Source organism: Medicago sativa, chromosome 8 (genome assembly GCF_051527215.1).
Source record: "Medicago sativa cultivar Bolivia chromosome 8, Bolivia_mono, whole genome shotgun sequence".
Taxonomy (NCBI): Eukaryota; Viridiplantae; Streptophyta; class Magnoliopsida; order Fabales; family Fabaceae; genus Medicago; species Medicago sativa.
Genome location: NC_140756.1, coordinates 12,386,240 through 12,411,799, shown reverse-complemented (window position 1 = coordinate 12,411,799; position 25,560 = coordinate 12,386,240). Strand labels below are relative to the sequence as shown.

Here is a 25,560-nt window from a genome sequence, read left to right as displayed (position 1 = left end):
TAACACCATATAACTAAAGTTGTTATGCACAATCTTTTTTTTTTTTAGTATATCAAACACACCTTAAAATGCATCGATTAGATTGATGGAATGTAGTGAGATGGAATGAAACACGATGAAACGTATTAAATCTCATACTATCAAATCCTTCGATCACAATTTGAGGTGCACGCAATGGAATTGAACTTTATAAATTTCAGCAATATTACATTTAGGGTAGTTACAGATTTATTGAAAAGATTTTACATAAGTACAGTTAGCAGGTAAAAATAGAATAAAATGTTATATTCTGTCTCGTTTCATTCATTATCAACATAATATAATGAAAACACTCCCATCATCTCAAAATAATTGTTAATCTAATATTTTTTTTCTCTGTCTCAAAATAATTTAAGAATATCAATACATCATTTATAATTTTTTTCATTATTATATTTCATTAACTATAGATAATAAGAGTATTTTAATACTGCCTCTGTTTTGTAATGAGTGTCATTTTAGTAAAAAAAATTATTTTTAAATGAATGTCACTTTACATTTCTAATATAACTTTATTTTTTTTCTTTCAACTTTACCCTCAAAAAATACTTTAACTTTTCTCTCACAAATTTTTCAATAAGTTTGTCTATTGAAAATACTTCATCATGACGACATTTTTTACATAGGTGGCTGTGGATGTACAGAAACGACAAGTCATCTTCTCCTTAGATGTAACATTTTTAGCAGTGTTTGGTACGGGATTTATCAGTGGCTTTGTATTTCATTCATATCTCCAGATTCTGTTCGTGAGCATCTACTTCAGTTTGGTTACTTGGCGGGGTTACCGCGATCTACGCATTCATTCTTCAAAGTGATATGGCACGCTTGCGTTTGGATAGTTTGGAAGGAAAGAAACAATAGGATCTTCAAAAGCAAAACACTAGATTTGGTTCAATTAGTAGACAAAGTAAAGTTTGTATCTTTTTCTTGGCTACAGGCGAATAAGCTAACTTCAGCTTTCAGTTATAATGACTGGTGGCGACACCCTTTAATTTGTATGGGTGTTAGGGAGTAGTCTTTTTGTCATACTTCTTTTTGTTGTGTTTTTTTTCGGAACAGATACATTTCTTGTATTTTTTGAGGAGTGATTCTTTCTGCACACCTTGTGCGAGATGAATAACTCCTAGTGTTTAATCTAATTCCATTTTGACTTCTTCAAAAAAAAAAAAAGTTTGTCTATTTCTTATAAAAAAGGACAATTTTGTACGTGTTATATTTAATGATTATTTCATTCTATTTTTTAATTTGTGTCGTAATAAAACAGAAGAAATGATTTTTTAATCATTTCTTTAACACTCCTGTAGAATTATTATTTTGAGACATTATTCCTGTTTTGGTCCAATTTGTTCTATTAGTTCAAATAGAGTCTTAAATGTCATTTGGTAGTTACTAGTTAGGGTAAAAGTGAAGAAAAGAATGAGTGAAGGTGGTGGTGCTGATCATGGTTCTTCTCCGAAACTATATAATCACAAACCCAAAAAATGTACTATCTCTCTCTCTCTCTTTCTCTCTCTTGAAGGATTTTTTTCTCTCTTGTTTCGATTCATTGTTTGTGTTTTTTTTTGTAACAGCGCAGCTGAAACAATTTCGAGGGCAGCCGAAATCGAACGAATTCTCTTCGCCGCCGTCAATGGGGACTCAAACGGCTCCTCCTCCACCTCCGCCGCCGCCTAAGGAACCCTTTATTAAGCGCTACAAGTTCGTTTGGCCTATGCTTTTGGCTGTCAATCTTGGTATTGGAGGTAATTTTTCTACGACCCAAACGATTTTTTGAACTTGTGAAATTGGGTTTGATATTATTTTATTGACTCTTCTTTTGGATTAGGATTTGTTGTTGTAGTGATGTGCTAGATCTTTTAGGTTGAAGAGAAATCTAAGTTTCCCTTTTCTCTCTTGAAAATGTTAGCTTTCAATTCCTATTGTTTTTTATTTAAATGGTCAAAGTTAATAATTTAGTTGTTAGGTTAGTATTTTTATCATTCACCGGGTTTGAACTGGGGTACTCGAGTTCCTTTAACAACAACAACAACAACCAAGCCTTATCCCACTAAGTGGGGTCGGCTACATGGATCAAATGACGCCATAGTGTTCTATCAAAAACCATATTTGGATCCAACTCATTGACCTCTAAATCTTTTCGAATGGTTTCTCGAATGGTTTTCTTAGGTCTTCCTCTACCTCTTTTAACCTGACTCTCCTCCATTTGATCTACCCTTCTTACAACGGCATCCACGGGTCTTCTCTCTACATGTCCAAACCATCTAAGCCTATTTTCTACCAACTTTTCTACTATAGATGCTACCCCCACTCTCTCTCTAATGGTGTCATTCCTAATCCTATCCTGTCCAGTCTTACCACTCATCCAACGCAACATCCTCATCTCCGCTACGCTTACTTTACTCTCGTGTTGGCTCTTAACCGCCCAACACTCCGTACCATACAACATTGCCGGTCTGACTGCTGGGTGGTACTTTCTTATCGCACAAAACACCTGAGGCTCTTCTCCATTTCAACCACCCAGCTTGAATATGATGATGTACATCAGCTTCTATTTCTCCGTCATTTTGTACTATGGACCCAAGATATCTAGTCATTTTGTACTATGGACCCAAGATATCTAAACCGTGTAACTTGGGGTATGATATGATCTCCAACTTTCACCTCCAAGGTAGACCCACTTCTCCTTTTGCTGAAGTTACATTCCATATACTCCGTCTTGCTTCTACTCAGGCGGAAGCCATACGCTTCTAAGGCTTGCCTCCAAGTCTCTAGCCTCCCGTTTAACTCCTCCCTCGACTCACCAAGAAAGACTACATCATCTGCAAAAAGCATACATCTCGGTGCTAACTCTTGGATGTGTTCCGTCAGTACATCCAAAACTAAAGTAAAAAGATAAGGACTTAGGGTTGACCCTTGGTGCAGTCCTATTGTTTTGGGAAAATCTACGGTATCCCCATCCTACGTCCTCACGTTAGTCGAAGCCCCCCTCATACCTCCAAGGGAACTCGAGTTCCTTTATCCTTTAGCTCAAAACAGTTGAGCTATCCAACTTCATAGTTGCTAGTATTAATTTTTTTAACGACAAATATTAGTAATTAGTTGTAAGATTAATATTTACTCTTTCGTCCGAGTTTGAGAACAAACCTCCAACTCTTTATCGCTTAGCTCAAACTAGTTGAGCTACCCAATTCCCCCTTACCCCCCTGGTTGCTATTGTATTATCATTTATTGATCACATGGAAGGAGGAAAAGAAAGCAAACTTATAAATAAAATAAGGTGATGTTTTTTTAATTAAAAGTAAAATAGGAAATGAAAGTTAAGGTGATGTTTTATCAAACTAAACTGGTCGTAATTTTTCTTTTTCACTTTGAAATTGCATTGGGTGGCATCCTTGAATATTTGATTTTGTTTGTGTAGAAATGGGGGAGGCTAACTTGAAACCACAAGTTGGGTGTTATATGGTTTGATTTACCTTGCCCATGTTTGTTTGTGCAAAAATATCCACAAAAGTTGATGTGCTGATATTGGTTGAGGCAGGAAGGTCAATATGGTGTTCCATTGAGCTGCATTTGACTTTGCCAAGTTGATTCACGAGGGTGGTGTGTGAGTGAGATCATAAGTTCTGCACTCCTGTAGTATTTTTTTATTGGGGAGGTGGGCTTAACGATCTTCTGATTCTACTGCACCTAGGTAGTCAATCCCAGATAATGGCGGGAGCGGCCGACCCCAAAAATGGGATAGCGGGATCGCCATGATTGATCAGTTTTTGGGACAAATTACATGAATAATGTTAAGTATAAACAACCATATATTGAATATAAAATTAAACCAATAACTCAAAACTCATGAAACATTCCGTAAATCAAAACACAAGTCTTAATCAAAACACTCAAACATTCATAAGTTTTAATCAAAACATTACATCCAATTCCAAATACCAACAAAAGTCGAGGATTGACCGTGATCGCGCCAGGATCCACTCCGTCACTGTTTTCCTCTGGGCTACTCCGCTTCTTTGGGATTGCGTCGGGATTGACCACCTATTGCTGCACAACATCCACTTATGAAGATGAGGGTGAGGAGAAAGTGAGATCATATATCCAAAGCATTGGACCTGGCTATGAATGACAAATGAAAAAAGATGGGAAATCTAATCACATGATCTAGAATGTAAAGCATTATATCTATTTATGGATTTTCTATGTAAGGCCAAAAGGAAATGTTGAGACCGATATAGTTAGTGACTGATGTTAAGTGCCCAGTAATGCAGCAGTTAAGCCATGGCCCTAATGTGTGAAAGGTATGTTCCAGAAAAGAGAAAAAGGTATATGTGGTCATTGTGGAGTGGATGAGACTTGAATCTGGACCCCTGTAGTCAGGGGATTATGTATTTTCCGCAATCACAGTCAAAATCATTAGATAAAGATTGGATGATTCACGTGCGGACTTGGTATTTGAAATCAACTTACAATGTCAGGACGTGAGCATTAGACGGTTTGGATTGCTTAACTTCCGATTTGCTGACCATATGGAATCCAAATCCAATGAGACTTAGGGGGTGAGATGGTTATGCTAAGTAGAAATTGAGTGGGCCCCAGGAAAAATGGGATGAAGGGAGGTCGTTAAGAATAGGAAGGGGACACATCTTTGTGGGATAGCCAGAAATCTGAGGTTAACGGAGTCGGCCTAGTGGGTTAGAAGCTAGCATTCATCATCTACTTCTTGTGTTCTTCCTTTTATTTCCTTCTTTGTTATTTTATTTATTTTCATCTTCTACTGATACACAATAGGCTACCTTATGTCTTTTTTGTGGTGATGCTTGTTTGATTATTATTTTCTTAATATATAATAGTTGATGTTCTTAGTAGCATCATTCTAACTTCTAAGATCTGTTTGCCAGTTTAATATCATTGCACCTTTGAAGGTTCTATGGTTTTATAATCACTGTTATGGTTTATAATTGTCTTTATATTGATGCATTCAAACAAGGTTTGACCACAACTTGATGTAATCCTTATAATTTCGTAATTTATCAATACATCATTCTATATACTGATTTGAAAAAGATCCGTAGTCTTATAATTGTTAAAATTTTCCTAATTAATATATGGAAATCTAAAAGGTATTAAATTCCATCAAATGGACATATTTTGAATATAACAAACTTGCAGAAATTGCCTCACAACTTACTGAAGACGACCAATTGCCCTTTGCCTGAGTATGTTTGTTTTAGGTCTGTGAGAAATCATATGTTCAAGTAATTTCTCTTGTACTATCGTACATGATAGTAAATTAGATAGAGGAGAAAAGGCTTGGAGATCAAATGAAAGACATACAAAATACACATTTCTGGTATTATTTTACATATAGACAAACTACTGGTTAGTAGCTATCCAATGTCCTAGTATTTACTTCAAAATTACGGACATTTATAATAATAAAGTTACAGTTAGTTTTCTAAATTTAGTAACCACTTTTACCAGTATTCTTATGCACCAACTTCCAATTGCTTTCTTGTAGAGTCACGTTCTTTAGCAACAAATAGGAGCCATTAATTTTAAATCATCCTTGTGATTTTGTAAAGAAACATTGGGGAAGCATAAATTATCATTAGTTCAAGTGACACTAATGGCTATTTAAGAATTGTCTTCAAAGGGATTTGAACTCCATCCCTTGAGGTTATAAAGTCAAACTTGTTCCATTGAGCTGATACATCATGGACATCATCATCCTTGCGTGTTGATCTTGTTACTAGTTTATTCTCTAGCGATAGTTTAGCTAAGTTAGCCTCTCAATTATGTATACATATAGTTTAACATACTGAAAAGGTCGGTACACATAACATGAGAGATTAATCTGTATATTTTGAATGAACTACTTTTTCTGCCTTACCCATGTGGTTTTTCTGATCCCAACTCTAGCAAATTTGAGTGAATATCATTGTCAAAACCTATCCTGAACTTGTTGATAATGTAACTGATGATTGTCTGAAATCTGTAGTTTATTTGTTTGCAAGAACAAGCACAAAGAAGGAAGATACTGAGGTGGAGGAAAAAGATTCAGCACGTCCCATTTCAGTTAAAGATACTACAGCTCCTGTTGCTGCGACATCTGCAACCCCGCCACCAATTGCAAATCCTGTGATTAAAAGAGAACCGATTCCAGAAGGCCAACAGCGTGAACTCTTCAAGTGGATATTGGAAGAGAAGAGAAAGATCAAACCAAAAGATGCAGAGGAGAAACGGAAAATTGAAGAAGAGAAAGCTCTACTTAAAAACCTTATTCGGTCAAAATCCATCCCAAGTATCTAACGATGATGTGCCTCCTATCTTTGTCCAAAGGAAAGGGAATAAAAGTTTTTGGATTCGAATATATTTGAGCTGATTCCTTAAATGATTCTCTTTTCTGGTTGCTTGGCTGGTTGATGAGTTTTAGGATGTACCTTTTTTTTTTTTAGATTGTCATAATTTGTCATTTGCAAAATTGGCGTTTGGTTCACTGGTTCTTATTAGACAGCGATACAAGAAATCGATGGCACTTGATGTATATTACCGGTGTTCTGTTATACTCCCTCCGGTCCTATATATAAGAAAAGATTCTTTTTTTAGATACATTTAATAATCAATGTATCTAGTCTTCATTGTAAACGAGATACATTAATTATTCAATATATCTAAAAAAAGAATCTTTTCTTATATATAGGACCGGAGGGGTAGATGTCATGTGCATTTTCAATAGCCTTGTTTGTTTGATGGAGAAAGCCAGATTTGAGTTACACTTTAGACCCATAATAATAACATAGCAAGTGACGAGGTTGGTAAAAACAATTACTAAGGTAATTTAAAGCATCAAGATTGGATTGGAATTAAAATTCTGCCAACACAATGAACTTTGATGCTGAGGTGTTTATAAGAACTTATTTGGACTTATCTCAAGTGTTGGCTATATGTTTGGAATAGCTTGCCCTATGGCTGTCTTGAAGTAGTTGTTAGGTTATTATCAAAAGCTATTCCAAATAACTTCTGGTCATAAACTGTTTTTAATTTACACAATGTTTTTTACTTTCATTTTCTCTTCGATTGTAGAAATAACTTATACATAACTTCTCCCATATGTTTTGCTCATTCCCGTCAAATAGCCGAGCGTGAGTTAACTCACGCAGGTGTATTTTTCAGCGTGAGTTAACTCACGTAGAACGGGAATGAGTAAAACCAGATGGGAGAAGAGCAATTTTCATTTTTGTTTTGTACTCGCAACTTTGGTAGGAGGATCAGTTTGCTGAATAATATACCGATGTTCTTGGTCAATACATTGGACCTCCCTCATCATCAACTTGTCTGTATTTATTATCAATTGTTATTTTCCAACTTCCAAAACCAAGCATATTCAATATGTTGAGCACTAGAGAATCACATGGAACTCGTGTAAGCATGCACAATTCCCCAAAAGGATGTTGTCATGACATTGTGCAGAGTGCAGAGTGCAGACTAGCATGCATGCGAATTGCAAGCCTCTACCCAACCGCTAGTAGCAGGTTAGATACATTTTTGCATCATGCACAAATTACTTTCGGATTAATAATTTCACTATTTAATCAAATGAGATGAGACTTATTGATTAAGGGGTGAAATATACACTTCTATATGATGCAAACTTATTTTATTTTGGTACCTTAGAGAAAGCTAAACTTACTTAAGTATATTTTCTTTTGCGATGATTTTTTTATTTTATTTTAAAAATTGCATTTGTATGCCCGCATTCCTCAAATTCCAAGAAAATATACAATATATGTTCTCACCTATTTTTGTTGGTTCTTAATTCTTATAATTCGATTTTTCATTTGTCTTTATAAGTTTTTTTCTTCTTTTGAAAATAGATATTTTTTTCCTCATTTTGATCTGTGATTGGTCTTTTGAAAATTAAAAACATTTTGTAAATAAATCCTTATAACATTTTGGTCCAAGTTTTTTTTAGGGAGGTCAAGTTTTGTTTGTCGGTGTAATATACTAATACTTTACGGTTTAGTTCTTTTTTATTTTTTAAAGGATACGGTTTAGTTCTTGTAATTTGGTTCCTTAGGAAAAAAAAAGTTCTTGTGATTTGGTCTTCTGGTTGTCATCTCAATAATTAACAACAACAAACTAACATCAAAGACTATGAAAAGAAAAACAAACAAATTAACCACAAAGAAAGATCAAAGTGAAACAAAACTTTTACAAGAATAAGTGAAAAATCATGTATTTTATTTGTTGTTTTTATTTTGGTCCATGACTTGTTAACATTACATTTTGTTCCCTTAAGTTAAACTCCGTTAGCCAAATAAATCATCTCCGTCAAAAACGTTAACCCAATTCTAGAGTGGATATACACCGTAAGTTGTCCTCCACTTGGGTTTGCCTGATGGTATTGGCTTGGGACCTGAGAGTGTGCTCCTTCTCGAGGTCTCATGATCGATTCTTCCCGAAGCCAATTTAGCTTCTTCAACAAAAAAAATTAACCATTTGATTTTTTTTCTTTTCAAAATTACAACCATTAGATCATGCATGTCTACTAGATCTAATAGTACACCATCAAGACCTAATTTTTAATACATTTCTTCATCTCCTTTCCTATTTCATCTTCATGAACATCTCCATACATTCTTTAAAGAATTTCAAATAAACCTAGAAAAAAAAATCAAGAAAAATAAATTAAAATAAAATAAAATTGGATCTTATGTTTTTTTCCTTCCCTTCTATTCCTCCTTCATCCTTCTCTTCTCTCTTCTATTATCTTTTTCTCATTCACAAAACACAAAATAAACACAAACACAAGATCGTACGCTCTCTCTCACTGAATCAACAACAACACAAAATCTTCATTTAAAATTATGTCATTCGTGGCCGTTCTTTGAGCTCTTCCCCTCTATTGTTTTTAATTCATAATCAAGTTTCAATTAAAACCACATATCTTTCTCAGTTTCCTCAAATAACAACGAATCATAATATAAATCTTTATAACATTTTGGTCCTTTTAACAACAAACATTTTTCTTATAAAATGCCATTTTTGCAATAATTTTTTATAAGTCTTTTTAACAACAAATATTCGTATAAAATGACATCTGAAGCGCCATCTCAAACGACCATATATGATTTTCCAACTCTGTGGCTATGACCACTAAAAAAACCAACACATCACCATCCTCCATTTGCTCGGCTAACGTTTTAAGCTTCGTAGCGATGCGCTACTGCCGATATGGAATGAAGATGCTCAATTTGTTTCCAATAGTTTCCATCATGAGATCGATCTCTTCCTCACAAAAACCAAAACTATATATGAGCACTTCCTCGTAGCAAGGCCATCGTTCTGTGTAGCCCATAACTCTCAATATATTCAGCAATAGCAGTTTTCTAGACAAACACATTCAATTGTAAATACACATGTAATAAATAGAAAGAATTTTACAATTGAATTTTACATGATGTATCGACTGTGCATTACAAATTAATATAAATATTCAATTATTTCAATGTCATGGTTTACAATAGTGTACAACTTGTATTAAAATACATTGTCGTTTGGATTACATATTCGACAATATTCAACTGTAGTATCAGTTTTACTTCAATTAGAGAATTTTTTTAAAGAAAACATATTTATATTATTCGCACTTCAATTAGAGATTTTTTTTTTAAAGAAAACATGAATTTATATTATTCGCAGTCGTAGGTTTCTTAGATTCATTTGCTAAATAAAAAAGGTTTCCTATATTCACGCAGTCAACTGCATCGATGGTTGGAGGATCGAGATCGATGATATAGATTTCAGACAAATTTAATATTTTTAAAAATTGATTTTGAAATCTACACTGATATAATTGACCGCGTGAATACGAAAACATGCAGCAGCATGAATCCAAATCGAGAAGATATATAATTAAATATCGGCAGCCTTAAATATACATGAATGTGTGCATATAAACTTTATATTGTTCTAGTACAACGTTTAAACTCTTGAAGAATATACTCCAGTACCATTGCCTAATACATTATAAGGATTCAAATGATGGGAAAAGATAAGCAAAGCAAAATGATATTATAATGAGAAAGAAAGGTAGATGTGGCCTCTAGGCTCTAGCATATAATAAGAGAAAGGAAGAAAATGATGATAACTTGAGAACATGGTTGGACTAATTGAGTTTCACATGAAAGCACGATCTCACCCAGCTGCTATTGCCAAAGAATTAAAGGAAAAGGGATGAAGGGGGGCCAAAATCTAACGTGTTACAACAACAATCATGCCCTTGCAATAACAATCATAACCTTCTGTGGGGTCTTCTTCTTATATTCTTTGTATAGCATGAAACAAAATCATAAACTAAGCAGAAACCAACCGTGCATTAACAAAATTAATACAAATATTCAAAGATCTCAACATATGAAAGATCTTATTCTCTCACTTTACTTGTATTTGAAACAACTTTCTTTAAAAGATGAAATGTGATACGTTATTAGTAAGAGTAGTGATATATGAACAACCATTGATTGACAACTTTTATGACAACTTTCTTTTCTTCAATTTCTATTGGTCAAAAATAATAGAGTGAGAAAAAGGAAGAGAGAGAATAAAAACATAATGTGAGTATGAGAGAAAAAGTTGTCAAAAAGTTGTTGCAAAATGGTTGTTCAAATATCATTTCTCTATTAGTAAATGGTGTATATTTTCTTGGAATTCGGGATCAATAAGGCTAAGAAAGTACACCGTCCAGAGAGACCCAGTTAATTACAAAGTTAGCACTAAAATTCTTGAGTTGAGAATAAAATAATTGAATTGAATACTATTATTCACTACATATATTTTTTGAGATACTTGCTCACAATACCTACAATCTCTCCTCAAGTGTGAGTCATTTCATTCATTTGGGATTGCTCCTCTTCAAGCGGAAATTTTTTCATCCACATTTATTTGCTCAACGAGACACAATGCCTAACCAACTCATTGTGGTGAAGATTTTCTATATAAGGAGTGGGTCACCTTTGGTCAAACCATCAACTTTGATATTATTGTAGGATCATGAAAAGAGCCCTAAAATACTGGAAATTGATCACATTAGACTAAGAACAATCACGTAATTTATTTGAACATCACATCTTCAGCCAAAAACTTAAGACATAAAATATATCAAAATCCACTTTTCCATCCAATGTAAGACCCTCAATCACTCTTGATATATCAACGATTTCACTTTCTTTTTTTATCTTTGACACATCTAGAATGGCTTCTTTTAGTCTCTACATTCGATCTTTGTTTATTTGGCACTGATTTAGCAAACAAAATACATGTCATTGTTGCCACATATGACTAATATTCTCACGTGAAGCCTACTTTATCTTCATCTTCTTCTCTATCTCTCAACACCATAGGAGGTTGGAAGTAGGGAGTGTGAAAGGCTGAAAGAGATGAGTGACTGAAAGAAATGATTCTAGAGTTAAAATGAAAATTCTTTCTAATAAATAACTGTTTTTTTTTTTTTTTGCATAAACTAAAATAAAATAAAAAACCTCGTATTTGCAGAAACTAAAATTATTATACTTAAGAAAGAAAGCTCATGTCTCACAAAACCTCTTACTATGTCCCTCTTGCACGCGTGTACACACACATGCACATAAAAATATATATATATATATATATATATATATATATATATATATATATATATATATATATATATATATATCATAAAGCATAACTAGGTTATGGCTGTGTCCACCATATACATGATTGATTATGCATATTTGCATATTTAAGCCAAAGCTAGCATAGAAAGTGTGAGAAAAAACAATGGACACTACTTGGATTCTATTTGTGACACCAATTTTCTTGTGCACTTTGATCCTTTACTACAAAAACAGGCTTAGTCTTAAGCTCAAACCAAAACAAAGAAATCAGCTTCCACTAGGTACTCTTGGATGGCCTTTTATTGGTGAAACCATAGATTTTGTTTCTTGTGCTTACACCGACCGCCCTGAGAGCTTCATGATCAAGCGATGCGCCATGTAAGTTCATCATCATACAATACTTCATTTTAGTTTAACTCACTTTCATTCATAGGCATAGCTACCTTTCTATGAAGCTCAAGAGACAGAGCTTCATAGAAAGTGTATTTGTCAGTAAAGTGTAACTTACTCAAATCCCCTCAGAGAGACAGTTGTAAAATGGTCGTTAGTGTCACTTTAATTAAAAATAAGAAAAGCCGTGCGAGATTGTTTGTTTTTGACAAGGATTTGTGGTGTGTTGTTGCAAACTGTTGTAGGTATGGTAAAGTGTTCAAGTCACACATATTTGGAAGCCCTACCATAGTTTCAACAGATGCAGATGTGAACAAGTTTATACTACAAAGTGATGCAAAGGTTTTTGTTCCTTCTTATCCCAAGTCATTGATGCAGTTAATGGGAGAGTCTTCTATTTTGCTCATCAATGGAACCTTGCAAAGAAGAATACATGGACTTATTGGTGCTTTCTTCAAGTCTCAACAGTTAAAGGTTCAGATTACCTCAGATATGCAGAAGTATGTACAAGAATCAATGGCAAATTGGAAAGAGGACCAACCTATATACATACAAGATGAAACAAAAAAGGTTACCTCTGTTTCCTTCCCCTCTCAGTCTCTGAGTGTGTGTGAGTTTGCACCTATCTTTGTTTGCTTCTCTCTCCCACGTGTGTTGGTGTCAGAATCTATCTCCAAAGTTTGAACTCTAATATTTTACCTTCAATCTCATGGTGACTTCTTGAAAAGAGTTCCATTCAACTGACACAAGATAAAACAAAAAATGCACGTTCCTTCTCTAAAATATATATATTTGGCAATTGGCATCACCTTTTTCTATGTTCAAGTTGTTTATATGAAAGCAACCATTCAAAAATCATGTGACAAATTGACCTTCCTTTCCCTACTTAAGTTTTTGCATGAGTTGTAAAAGTAATAATTGGTGATCAAATTATCTATCTAGCGGTGAATGTTTAGATTAGGGATAAATTTGGCACAATCACGGTGTGCCGTTGTGATTTTGACAAAAACTACACTCTAGAGCTTCAACAAACTCACGGCGTCATCATGATTTTGTCAAACTCAATGTGATTCTAAACATGCACGTCTTTTGATTCCAACTTTGTTTCAACATGATATTATTAATTATAAATTAAAAATATATATATCTTAGTTATCTTTATAGGGTTCATAATCATTTACAGGAACCATGCTGCATTAAAAAAAGGAGATTCACAATAATTTACCATTTTCCAAGATACTAACTCCAACAATTAATTTCTACAAACAAAAACACCAACAATTAATCACTTCTTCTTTTTTGTCCCCAGATTGCCTTTCATGTATTGGTTAAGGCATTGATTAGTTTGGAACCAGGTGAAGAAATGGAACTTCTAAAAAAACATTTTCAGGAATTTATCTCTGGCCTAATGTCTTTGCCAATAAACCTACCAGGAACCAAACTCTATCAATCTTTACAGGCAAGTCAAGTAATAAGATTAATTTATTTTACCATATATAGCATGCTTTGCCTGCAAGTAATGATGACTTCACATTTGGTTTCAGGCAAAAAAGAAAATGGTGAAATTAGTGAGAAAAACTGTCCAAGCTAAAAGAAATAAAGGCATCTCTGAAGTACCAAGAGATGTAGTGGATGTGCTTCTTAATGATACAAGTGAGAAACTGACAGATGATTTAATAGCAGATAATATTATTGATATGATGATTCCTGGAGAGGACTCAGTCCCAGTTCTTATGACTCTAGCTACAAAATACCTATCAGAATGCCCTCTTGCTTTACAGCAATTGACGGTACGTTATGTATGTACGTATATGTGTATGTGCGTGTGTGTGTGTGTGTGTGTAACATATATGTAAAGCATATGTATACTTGAAAATCATGGTTAATAGTGTTTAGCGGATAATTAATGAGTGGCGGCACCTAGTCATTTTTATCAACCATCTCCTGAACATAATTAATCACAAATTTGAATTGTTTAACCTTCTACATTGTCAAACTTAATGCTAAATTTGTGTGTCGAAAGTTAATTTGTGTCAAAAGTTATGCAGACGGCTCCTAGAGGCCTAGTCTAAAGTCAGAATGACAATTTTTATTTTTTTTATTAAAAGAAAATCAAGATTTTGTGAGTGACCATTATGCTTCTTTTCATCTATGTCATTGAAGTTTGAATTTTTCCTTAGACAAAGTTGGCTGGTAGTGGTAGGTTATGTCCTTTCCATACTAGCTATATATGACTATAAACAATCAAAAGGGAAACATCACAATCACACTCATAGAAATTCAAGATAAATAATTGAAAGTTCTAGTGGTAGAAAGAAACGTGTGCAATTTTTCCTCCCATTCACCAAATTTTTTGAATAATCTCAATGGTTATGGTATTGGTATGTGATTGCAACACATGCCCTTAAAAAATTCCTTGAACCGATTTCTTAATTAGCTTTTGGTAACTGAACTTTGGTGATTCACAGGTGGAGAATATAAAGCTTAAGAAACTCAAAGATCAGCTTGGGGAGCCTTTGTGTTGGAATGATTACTTATCATTGCCATTTACTCAAAAAGTAAGCCAAGCACAGTTCCTTATCAAACACAAACAAAAGTGATCCATAATTTTATACTGACTTATTATATGCCTAACTTATACAGGTAATCACTGAAACTTTGAGAATGGGAAATATTATAAATGGTGTTATGAGAAAGGCCTTAAAAGATGTTGAAATAAAAGGGTATTTAATACCACAAGGATGGTGTGTGTTTGCAAATTTTAGATCAGTTCATCTAGATGAGAAAAACTATGAGTGCCCATATCAATTCAATCCATGGAGGTGGCAAGTAAGAGAACATTCCGCTACACTTTAGATCTTGGTATAGTTTATATGGATCTAGGTTTTGTTCAGTCACAACCCTGTGATTGCATGCAGTTAGCCACGTTTGGACCGTCTGATCAAAATAAGCAAATCTCGATTTCAAGCTCGGTATTTTGGTTTAAAAAAATAAAATAAACCGACACTGAATTCTGAGCCATTCGATCTTGATTAGACGATTGCACACACTTCAAATCCAGTTTCTTTATAGTTAATTTTCATGTTACTACATGAATAGGTTAATTAATGTAATGGGGGGTTTTCAGGATAAGGACATGAACAGTTACAATTTCACTCCTTTTGGAGGAGGACAAAGGCTGTGTCCTGGTCTTGACTTGGCAAGGTTGGAAGCTTCCATCTTTCTGCATCACCTTGTTACTCAATTCAGGTAATAATCATTCTATACTTATTAAATATTATATTGCTCAAACTTAGGAGCAGAGGCAAAATTATTACATAAGAGAAGGCATAGAAATTTCTGCCATTCTGTAACTACGTGGAGTTCATGTAGGCTTTTTCTTTAGTTTTACATTTCCACTCATGATTTTCTATTTTCAAGCTAAATTGAGTAGAAGGAAATCACAGATTCCATATGTGTCCAAGTAGATAGAATAAGAGCAAAAATGTCTCTTTCTAATTGCATATGGACAAATATGGAATCCAACTAGTAAAGTTTGTGGGGGCCATAAAGACTTTAAATGCTGCATCAGAACACAGAAAAACCATTTGATCCTAACCTTTGTTATAAGATTTGTGTGTTTCATTGGACAAGTACACTTGACCACTGTCACTTGGGACTGTTTACACCATACAATAAGGCTTTGTTAGTTCTGCATAATATACAATGCTATGATGCATTTTTATGCTTTTCTTTCCTAACATCTCTGAACTTGAATAATTTCTCTACTAAGCTAATTTCAAACTTCAATAAAAAAAATTAATATATATTTCAATGAATATTAGACATTTAAATTTAATGTTTCACATGCAGATGGTATGCAGAAGAAGATACAATAGTGAACTTCCCCACAGTAAGAATGAAAAGAAGGATGCCTATCTTAGTAAGGAGAGTGGAAACTTAGCCATAAAGTATGAAGCCAGTTCTACATACTCATACAGTACAAACAATATATGAAAAATACACAAGCAAAATAAAAAAGGATAAATGGAGGGCCAGGAAAAATTGGCTAATGTAGACACACGTGTGGAGAATTTCATTAGCATTTTTGTTTCTTTGTATTTGTCTTTTGCACATAAAGACAATAGAAAAAGTTTTGTCTTTTGAAGGACCCCGTGAATTAGGTATTTACTTTTCATCAATTTTCTTTTCCATTTTACCTGCTATGCTAGGGAAGAAAAGGTTGATTGTAAGAGACAATATTATATATTATCACTAATTAAAGTGACACTGATGATCATTTTATAATTGTTTTTGAGGAGATTTTGAACTCTGTCTAATGAAATTACAAAATTAAACTCTTACCAATTACCACTGAGCTACTACCTCATGCACAAGAACAACACTTTCATCTTAATTTAAAATTAAGAGTTCCTCTTTTTTATATCTCTTCTCCACATTGTTTTTTCTTTTCTTTACTTTTTCTCTTTTTCCTTTCTGTAGGAGGGAAGGATTTAATAAGATGAATAAGTGGACTTGGAAATATAGTTGTTTGAGTTCAAGGGTCCCATAAATCAATGATATTCATGGGACAAGTTGCTGATAGTCCATTTTAAATATGCATTTAGTCATACTTTAAGTAGGGATGATTGAAATGGGAAACTTTAGTAGTATATATGAGGTCCATTGCTTCTCATCATGAATCTAACTGTATCAGATTCTTGATTCCCCGTTAACTCTGATTCGTTCTTCAACAAAGTTGTACTTTGAACCTATCTCTTTGTTCTTTTTTTAATTGATCAAACAGAAAACTGCACTACTCATAGATTATGATTATGATTTTTTCAGTTTATTTAATCAGTTGTTGTTATCTGACATGGAATCCAACATGAAACCATAGGATGGAACTCAACTTAACTATGATTGCATCAATTTTCTAAAATCTAGTTCTTTAAACTCACCAAGCTTTTTTTTATTCCTTCGTTTGTTTATCTTCTTTGGTACATATAACTTCGAATATAATAAAATGGCATCATAATGAAATAAGATAATTATATGGACGTGTAAAACCTTTTTTACGGTGCATAATTATTAAACTCCTTTGAACATTCAAATGTGTAATATGTCCCTCATCTTTGATGGAACAACTAGGCATGAACCCACACAATGCATCCAACTCTAAAAAAATTGTTTTACAAGTTAGTTTTGTGGAATGACTTATTTGAACTTCAATAAAATACATATAATAAAAAATGAAAATTAATAATAAAACATGTAAAGTCAGTTGAATACTTTTTCCTTCTTATTCGTCTTTTTTAACATTTTATTTATTTCTCAAAATACCTAATTCTAACATAACTAACAAACCATCAAAAAAACATTACTACCAAAATCATGACTCGTATATGTCATTGATTTCAGTTTAATAAATCAGTTTCCTGCTTTTCTTCATGTAGAAATTTGCTTCATATCACAATAGAAGTGTTTGTTTGGGAGTTGGGAGGGGTTAAGGGAAAAGGGACGATGAAAGGGAAGAGGAAGAGATGGTAGTCTCTCACTTTGTAGGGAGTTTATTTTTGGCTAAAATGCACTTTTGGCCCCCTAAGTTTGGCCCGGTAGCGATTTTGGCCCCCTATTAAAAAAAACGACTTTCCAGCACCCCAACTTCACCCCCTTTTGCAACTCGGTGGCCCCCTTCAATTTTGACTTGGTCAAAGTTCAAGTGGCCAATCAATGGACGCCACGTGGCCAATTTCTGAATTAAAAATAAAAAAAATGCCACATATTTTTAAATGAAATTAAATAATTAAAATAAAATTAAAAAAACACCCAAAAATTTAAAAAAAAAAAACAAAAAACTAAAAAATAAAAAAAAACCCAAACCGCCGGATTTATCATCATCCTTCATCCTTCAAAAAAAAAATCATCATCCTTCATCCCCTTCACAATACCAGGTTTCCGCCGCCGCCGTAAAACCTAACCGCCGGATTGTTCATCACCAAACCACCGTCCACGGCTGAGCAAGAGGTAGTAACCACCGGTAAGATCAGTGTTGTAAGTCCACCCATCACTCAAACCTGAATTCGCACACCATAGAAGATGAACCATATAAATCATAAAGAGGGATGATTTATATGGATTTATATGTGATTTATACCGTTTCAGATTTTGCCGATGTTGCTGCTGATGTTGCCGCTGTTACTCCCGTTTCAATCTGCATGTTCCTCGTTGTAATCTTAGTCTCAATTCTCAACACAAACGATTCTCCTACAATCTCCACCATAGCCAACATAGCATACGACGAAACAACCTCAGATTCTTCCTGGGACAAATTCCTCGGCGCAGTTTTAAACTCTCTCTCCTTCGTATCATTCGACACTTCACAAGCTGCTGCTGCTGATGTTGCCGCTGTTGCTGCCGTCGCTGGTGTTGCTGCTGTTGCTGTTGTTGGTTGGTTCGAAGCAGAGGAAGAGGGAGCAGGCACTTGCGCGTTACCCATTGAAGCAGAGGAAAATTGATTCTCCTTTTCCAATTTTTTATCTATTTGTTTTGAAATTTCATTGTAAGATGAGATATAGTTGTTAAGAAATATGCAAAGAAAGTGTTCAATAGTTTGGATGAATATGAGAGAAGCAGTGGGTGGTGTTTGTTGATGGTGAAGCTTAGAGAAAGAATGGGAAATGAATGGTGGGTGGTGGAGGTGATGAAGAACAACCTTAATTTAAAATTATTGGTTTTTTAAAATTATTTGTTTATTTTTTTATATTTATTTAATTATGTAAATAATTAATTGGTTTTTTTTAATTTTAATTTATTATATGCCACGTGGCATCCATCTATTGGCCACATGAGTTTTGACCGAGTCAAAATTGAAGGGGGCCACCGAGTTGCAAAAGGGGTGAAGTTGGGGGGCTGAAAAGTCATTTTTTTTAATAGGGGACCAAAATCGCTACTGGGCGAAACTTAGGGGGCCAAAAGTGCATTTTAGCCTTTATTTTTCTTCATAAGACAAACTCTCAAATAAGTAGGACAAAACTTAGAAGCATTTTCTTATATACTATCAATGTTGTTCTCTACTTAAAACATTCATAACTATCCATAATTTTCTCAAAGTTTATTATTACCATAAGATTAGATTTTAAGTGAAGAACAGCACCAAAAGCACCTAAAAAAAGACATTCAAGTTTTATCCGAATTACTCAAAATGAATTAAAGGACTTTGGAGAGTTTTGGAAAACTTGAAATGAAAAGATTTTATTAATTGGGTACCTCTTTTTATAATACCCTAAAAACAAAATATATTAGTAATAAGTCTTTCCCTCGCTTCCCCCTCCTGACTCCTACACGCAGCCTAAGAGACACTACTAATTAAGACTGAAAGCTGATGTAATTGTCATGTAATTGGTGTCATTGATCAGTCATCAATTTGGTTGTAATGCAATTGTAAGTGTAACTGCGTTCTGTGTTTTTACCTTTTTAGTCACCAACCTGGATTATAATGACAAGCAAAAACGATAATAGCTGTTTGATGACCCAATCACACTGCAGCGAGATTTTATTCTGATGACGTTACGTGCCAGACGGGTACTAACAGTTCCATTCTCCTCAGGCGTCATTGCATCTACCTGAAGACTATGTATAATTTAAACACAATAAAATTCAACAAAATGTTTGTTTTAATACTAAACCACATTTTAATCATTTAATGGTGTACACTGCGCCAAACCAAGGTATACACCGCACCACAATTTGATACAATTTAAACGGATCACTCGGTTTGGATAAGATTTTGGAGCACCACTGTACTCAATCAAGACTTGTTGGATTTGTCCACTTTCAAAAAATTTGCCCGGTTGAACTTCAAATCAATGGGAGAAGGAATCACCATAATCTAATTCTCAGGGAAGCAACAGCAGAGGCATCAAAACAGAACAAGCTTCAACTCCTTGATGTCAGATTTTGACTAGCCAATGAGTTGCTAGTGGAAATCATCAACTCCAGTGTTGAAAATGAAACTGGTAAATAGTGTGGTTACGTCCCTGGCAAGTGACCATACAAAAATTAAAGCTTGAATTCAGTCCTAAACCAATGCAATCCAACCATTGAATCATAATATTGTTAAAATGTAGGCAATGGTGCCTAGAATGACTTTTAATTGGATTGATGGTGAAATGAGTATAAAGCAAATTTATATTAGCAATACATCAAAATTCACGTATTACAATTTATTGGCCTTATCAACAGATATATACATGACTTCATTATTTTAATTTGACATGTTTGCAGAGCTGACAAAGATTTTTTTTCCAAAATGAAAAAAAAAAAAAAAAATTAAAATTTCAACACTTTCTCTGTAGTCTAAGTATGTTAATATTTATTTTGACTATTTATGCAAGTAGTGAATTGAACAATACAGCACTTGCTAATGCTTTGGATACTAATCGTTCTCATTCACTCATCCCATGAGGTGAAGACATATAATGATCAACTCATATAATACAAATTTACAAATTATATAAGATATGGGAGAAAAAAGTAAATACGAGAACGACGATGGCAAAAATAAAAGTGTCAAAGAAGAAATAAATAAAATTAAAAGAGGCAAGGCATGGAGAGTATTTTACTTCAGATTAGGAAGAGTCATGTGCCTCAAGAGTGATGGGTTCCGAATGACAAATGCTTTCCACTCTTCTTTACTGATCTTATCATCTTTGTCAGCATCGGCATCTTGAAATGTCTGTTTTTTTTTTTTTTTAAATGTTACCTAAAGGATTAGACTTAAACAACATAAGAGAAACACATGTTCCAACAAACAATTACCTTATCAATAATGGATTCAAGGATTTCATTTTCCACATCCATGCCACATTCTGACAAAATGGCAACCACCATTTCCCGAACCTGGAAAAAGTTGCAGGATAACAAAATAGTTCCGAGCATTAGTAAACATATAAGTATTGGGAGAAACAAGCTATATAAAAAAGCAGAGCCCTCATGGTGGTTATAAGAACCGAGTTTAGTACATCTTCAATGGACATAACACCGCCAAAAATAATAATAATGATTTTCTATACAAATATTTTCCCTTTTCTTTTTTTTTTTGGTGGGAAGAAATATTTTCCCATATTTGTCACTTAAAATATATGAGACCCAAATTATATAAAACTTTTGGAATATACACAAAATTTACAATACTAGTCAATTTAAATCGATGTTGCATTAAGAAAACACTAGAGCAATATTATTCTAGGATAAATATTCCAAGATACTTACTTCTTCTCGTTCAATATATCCAGTCTGTCTCAAGTCATACAATCTAAAAGCAACTGCGAGCAAACCAAGAAAATATAATTGATCTTTAATCCATACTGATGATACTAAAACAGATAATATGAAAATACAACTGCAAAATGCTTACTGAAGTCTTACAATCAATTTTCTTTTCCAAAGGAGTATAAGGATGAAAGACACTGAGAGCATGCACAAACTCCTCAAATTCTATAACACCATTCTTTTTTTCATCAAAGAGATCAAACACCTAGGTAATTTTTTACAAACAATCAAACGTACTCAATTATAAATATAAAGGAAGAATAGTCAACGTCAAATAAAAAAGAAAAGGAAGAACAGTTATAACACAACATATCTTTCTGAATATCAAAGTATACACATATATCTGTCTAAAATGATAGATTATCACAACCTTAATGCCCCATTCCCTTGGATACTTTTATACAAATATTATATCACTTTTGATTCAAAAATGAAAATTTTATCCTTTCTTTCTCTCTAGAACCCTTGGATCCAAGCATTAAAAACACGAAAATGGGGAGAATACACGTAGAACATCATCTCATACAACTGGGATATAATACATGGGAAACAATGCAAAATTAGATATTAAAACATTAGAAATACATCTGTCAATTCATAAGATGCATTTTGCAATATCTCTGACAAAAGAAAAGATACGTATTTGATATTTTAGAGAGTTCTACTAAGAGAACAAAAAGCTAGGAAGCTATATCAATCCATCACAACAATTTAAGACCTAAGTTTGTGAGGCAAGGCAACAATTAGGACTTACAACAATTAAGATTGAATATGCTTTGGGGTTTTATTTTAATGATTCCCAGGGTGAAAAGTGCCAGTAGGAATAGATTGAGTGGTGTGAACAAAATGAAAGTAGGGTGTGAATATATTTTGTCCTACTTGAATACAAAAATTGGGTTCCTAACAGGTGTTTTCCTTGCAAATAAAAAATTGACTTAATACAATATAGCCTCACAAATGAGATCAAGAAAACAAAACAAAAAACAAAAAGAGAATCAATAACAATTATGAAAATGCTTATACCCTATCAAGGAAAAGATTCTTGCCAACTGAGGTCTTCAATAGTGCCAATGTAAGCTCTTCCTTCATAGAGGGAAAATGAAAAAAGAGTTAAAAGAGTGTTATCTGACCAGAAATTCAACACTGGTGCTGGTAATGATAAACCTAACAGAGTCAACACCAAACACAGTTTTTTGTCTTTAAAAAAAGCACAACATTACAATAGAAAATGACAGTCCCGATCCCAGATCACAATCTAAGTTGTTACTTTCACATCATTTCATTGAAGTTGGCAACTTAGAGCATGGTATAAGAATATACATTGTACTGATAATAATAAATAAGGAGTAAACGGATGATTCAGTCGATTAAAGATCGGAGTGTCACCAAGATAGTCTACTAAAGATTAGTCTCACCAAATTACTCCTCATAGATTAAAGCATCACCATAAATAGTCCTTCAAAGGATTTTTCAACAACATGGATCCTCGGTGGCCAAAATGTTCCGGCAGAACTCAAAAACGAAAACGTAAATGCTAATCACTTGATTAATTTAACACTTGACTTAATGTCTCAACCGATAGATTGATCCAACAACTAACATTGTAGATGGAGACAGCTTTAGCAGCACTTTAACTTCAAAGGATCCAGATTCATTTTTCACCAAATAATTTGGAGGATATTCAAAATTGATGACAAAATATTTCAGAACATTACATGGTGCAAAAAAGTTGTGAGACGACTAATGCGACCACAATATGAAAAGATGGAATTGAGTGTTCAGTCACTAAATAAATAGAAGTTTAACAGGCATACACTACCAGTGTAATTCAGTTTTACATTCACATCCAATGAAAAACCACTACTTTTTTTTATCTCATACCATCAATTTCAAAATATGAGTGGGGTGATGGGGTAAAACAATAAGTTTCCATTGGATTATTAGAGCTTAACTACTAGCATATGTTTTGTGAGACTGTTTATGAGAACTTGTTACAAAAAAAAAAAAAAAAAAAAAAGCTAATGGCATTGCTCACAAACTATTTTTAGCTTATTTAGCAAGAAAGCTTATGAAAAACGGCTTATAGCTTATACGAAAACAACATAACTGTATTTTATACTTTACTATAAAAATTACTTATACACAAGTGGTTATCATGATAAGCGCTTATTCTTTAAGCTGCAAATAAGTTGTTCATCCAAATAGTGCCAAAGTCATGTTGTTATCATATAAGCTATAAGCTTACAAAAATAAGTTGAAAATGTGTTTGGTTTTATAAACTTTACCAACCTCACAAATGGTCGCATAAGTATATAAATTCGAATAAATCAAATAAATTAAAGAAGTAGAGTTAGTTAGTTAATTACTTTGTGGATGAGACCATCGTCGATGATTGAACAACTCAACTTCTTGTATAACTCATGCAACGCCTCAATTTCATTCACATTAACTGCATTCAACAAAAATCACAATTACTACAAAATTAAAACAAATTAATTAAAAATAACAGTAATTAGCATTTCCTAAACAAACAAAAGCTGATGAAAGAGAACGAAGAAACGAACAAGGAGAATCGTTAGCGAGTGCGAGAATCTCTTCAAAGGTAGAAAACATCTTCTTCTCTTTTTCTTTCTTCTTCTGCTCTGAACTCCGAAAATCGAAGCAACCAGCTAAGCTGTAAAACAAAGCTTCAGCTATACCAATCAATGGAATGAACACCATACACAGTGTTTCTCCAATCGTCAACCTCGATCCCTAATGAATGATTAACAACAAAATCAAAATCAAGAATAATAATAATGATGATTATTGAATTTCTCGGTAATGAATCAGAAATTTAAATATCTATGATTTTACCAGAGATAGAGAGCTTTCTTCCATATCAACTCAGCATTGCAAAACTTCTTCCTCAAGGGATCACGGTCAGAATTTATTTTTGTCTTTTTCAATGGATTTGGATTGGATTCAAGATTCAAACTTTTCCACTTTCGGATTCTTATGTCATGTTATTACTTTTCTTTTTACTTCTTCATAATTTATTTATAAAATAAAAATTAGGGTTAATTATGTTTCTAGTCCCTATAAAATAGCGACCTTGTAAGGTTAGTCCCTACTTAATTTTAATAGCATTTTTAGTCCCTAATTTTGTTTTTCTGCACTGAGTATTAGTCCCTACTCAACTCAAATTTGTTTAATTTATGCTTAAACTCTTAAATTTTTGAACAATTTTTTGCAGACATGTTTAGAACATTACTAAAAGTTCGTCCGCAAAAAATTATCGTAAAATTTGATTTCTACATCCAGATTTTATTACTTTTTATCTTTAACTTTTGTCGTTTTAAAAAATTCATATTTAATTCATTTCATGTCAGAAAATTCTAAATTTTAGTAAACGAACCTTTCATAGTGTTCTAATCTTGTCTCAAAAAAATCGTTCAAAAATTTAAGAGTTTAAGAATAATTAATCAAACTTTGTTTTAGCAGGGACTAAAATTATAAGTAAATTTTTTTTTATAGGGACTAAAAATGCTATTAAAATTAAGTAGGGACTAAACTTACAAGGTCGCTATTTTATAGGGACTAGAAACATAATTAACCCTAAAAATTATTTAGTAAATTATACACTTTATTACTCTCTGGGCTCTGGCTGTAAAAAAATATTTGTTGAATTAAAAATAATAATTTTTTCTTCTAAAAATCTTCTTTTGTTCAATTGTCCTAGTTCAACTCGTAAAAATTGTTAAATCAAACACTATCATTGGGGGTTTGAAACTCTAACTCCTCAAATTGTGTGTATGAATTTTCGATAAACATTTTCATTTCGTCAATCTAAAAATATATTATTTAAGGTAAGAAAATTATTCAATGTATTAAATTTTATGATAAATTTAATTAAATACTCCATACGTCTCTTATCATAAGCTTCTTTAGCTAATTTCACATGTATTAAGAAAAATTGTTATTGCAGTTAATGTGTGTAGTTTGTGTGTGAATTTTACTAAATTCTCATTTGTTTGCATATATATTTAATTTGACTTTTCATATTTCAATGCAAGTTAGTAATATTAATCAAGGCTATGTTTAAGAAAAAAAAAATAATGCACATAGTAATTTATATATGAGCTTATATTTAAAAACTATATTTTTTTTAATGGAGGTT

The 25,560-nt window shown here is 33.2% G+C and overlaps 3 protein-coding genes and 1 long non-coding RNA gene across 5 annotated transcripts; 2 read left to right on the top strand and 2 right to left on the bottom strand.

The window, feature by feature from the left end:
• The first annotated feature begins 1,347 nt into the window (after nt 1–1,347).
• LOC146897032 (uncharacterized) lies at nt 1,348–6,607 on the top strand. The gene is made up of 3 exons (XM_085734504.1): nt 1,348–1,522; nt 1,611–1,781; nt 6,041–6,607. Exons 1-3 carry the CDS (start codon nt 1,456–1,458, stop codon nt 6,349–6,351), a joined length of 549 nt encoding a protein of 182 aa, XP_085590630.1. The 5' UTR covers nt 1,348–1,455; the 3' UTR covers nt 6,352–6,607.
• Nucleotides 6,608–11,771: 5,164 nt separating this feature from the next.
• LOC146897031 (uncharacterized) lies at nt 11,772–13,399 on the bottom strand. The gene is made up of 2 exons (XR_015022300.1): nt 12,665–13,399; nt 11,772–12,505 (listed from the first exon to the last, which is right to left on the bottom strand). It is a non-coding gene; the product is annotated as an uncharacterized LOC146897031 (long non-coding RNA).
• CYP90D1 (cytochrome P450, family 90, subfamily D, polypeptide 1) lies at nt 11,863–16,376 on the top strand. The gene is made up of 8 exons (XM_085734501.1): nt 11,863–12,077; nt 12,335–12,659; nt 13,399–13,548; nt 13,634–13,879; nt 14,558–14,647; nt 14,733–14,918; nt 15,217–15,338; nt 15,942–16,376. The coding sequence occupies exons 1-8, from the start codon at nt 11,863–11,865 to the stop codon at nt 16,030–16,032; spliced, it is 1,425 nt and encodes a 474-aa protein (XP_085590627.1). The 3' UTR covers nt 16,033–16,376.
• A 3,350-nt stretch (nt 16,377–19,726) lies between these two features.
• LOC146897029 (calcineurin B-like protein 10) lies at nt 19,727–24,438 on the bottom strand. 2 transcript variants are annotated; one of them, XM_085734502.1, is made up of 9 exons: nt 24,258–24,438; nt 23,966–24,155; nt 23,768–23,850; nt 22,425–22,484; nt 21,498–21,606; nt 21,342–21,394; nt 20,889–20,969; nt 20,693–20,805; nt 19,727–20,107 (listed from the first exon to the last, which is right to left on the bottom strand). In XM_085734502.1, exons 1-9 carry the CDS (start codon nt 24,279–24,281, stop codon nt 20,047–20,049), a joined length of 774 nt encoding a protein of 257 aa, XP_085590628.1. In that variant the 5' UTR covers nt 24,282–24,438; the 3' UTR covers nt 19,727–20,046. The 2 variants fall into 2 exon arrangements, with proteins under 2 accessions (XP_085590628.1, XP_085590629.1); XM_085734503.1 differs by lacking the exon at nt 20,693–20,805 and having other exon boundaries at nt 24,258–24,395.
• Between the last annotated feature and the right edge of the window lie 1,122 nt (nt 24,439–25,560).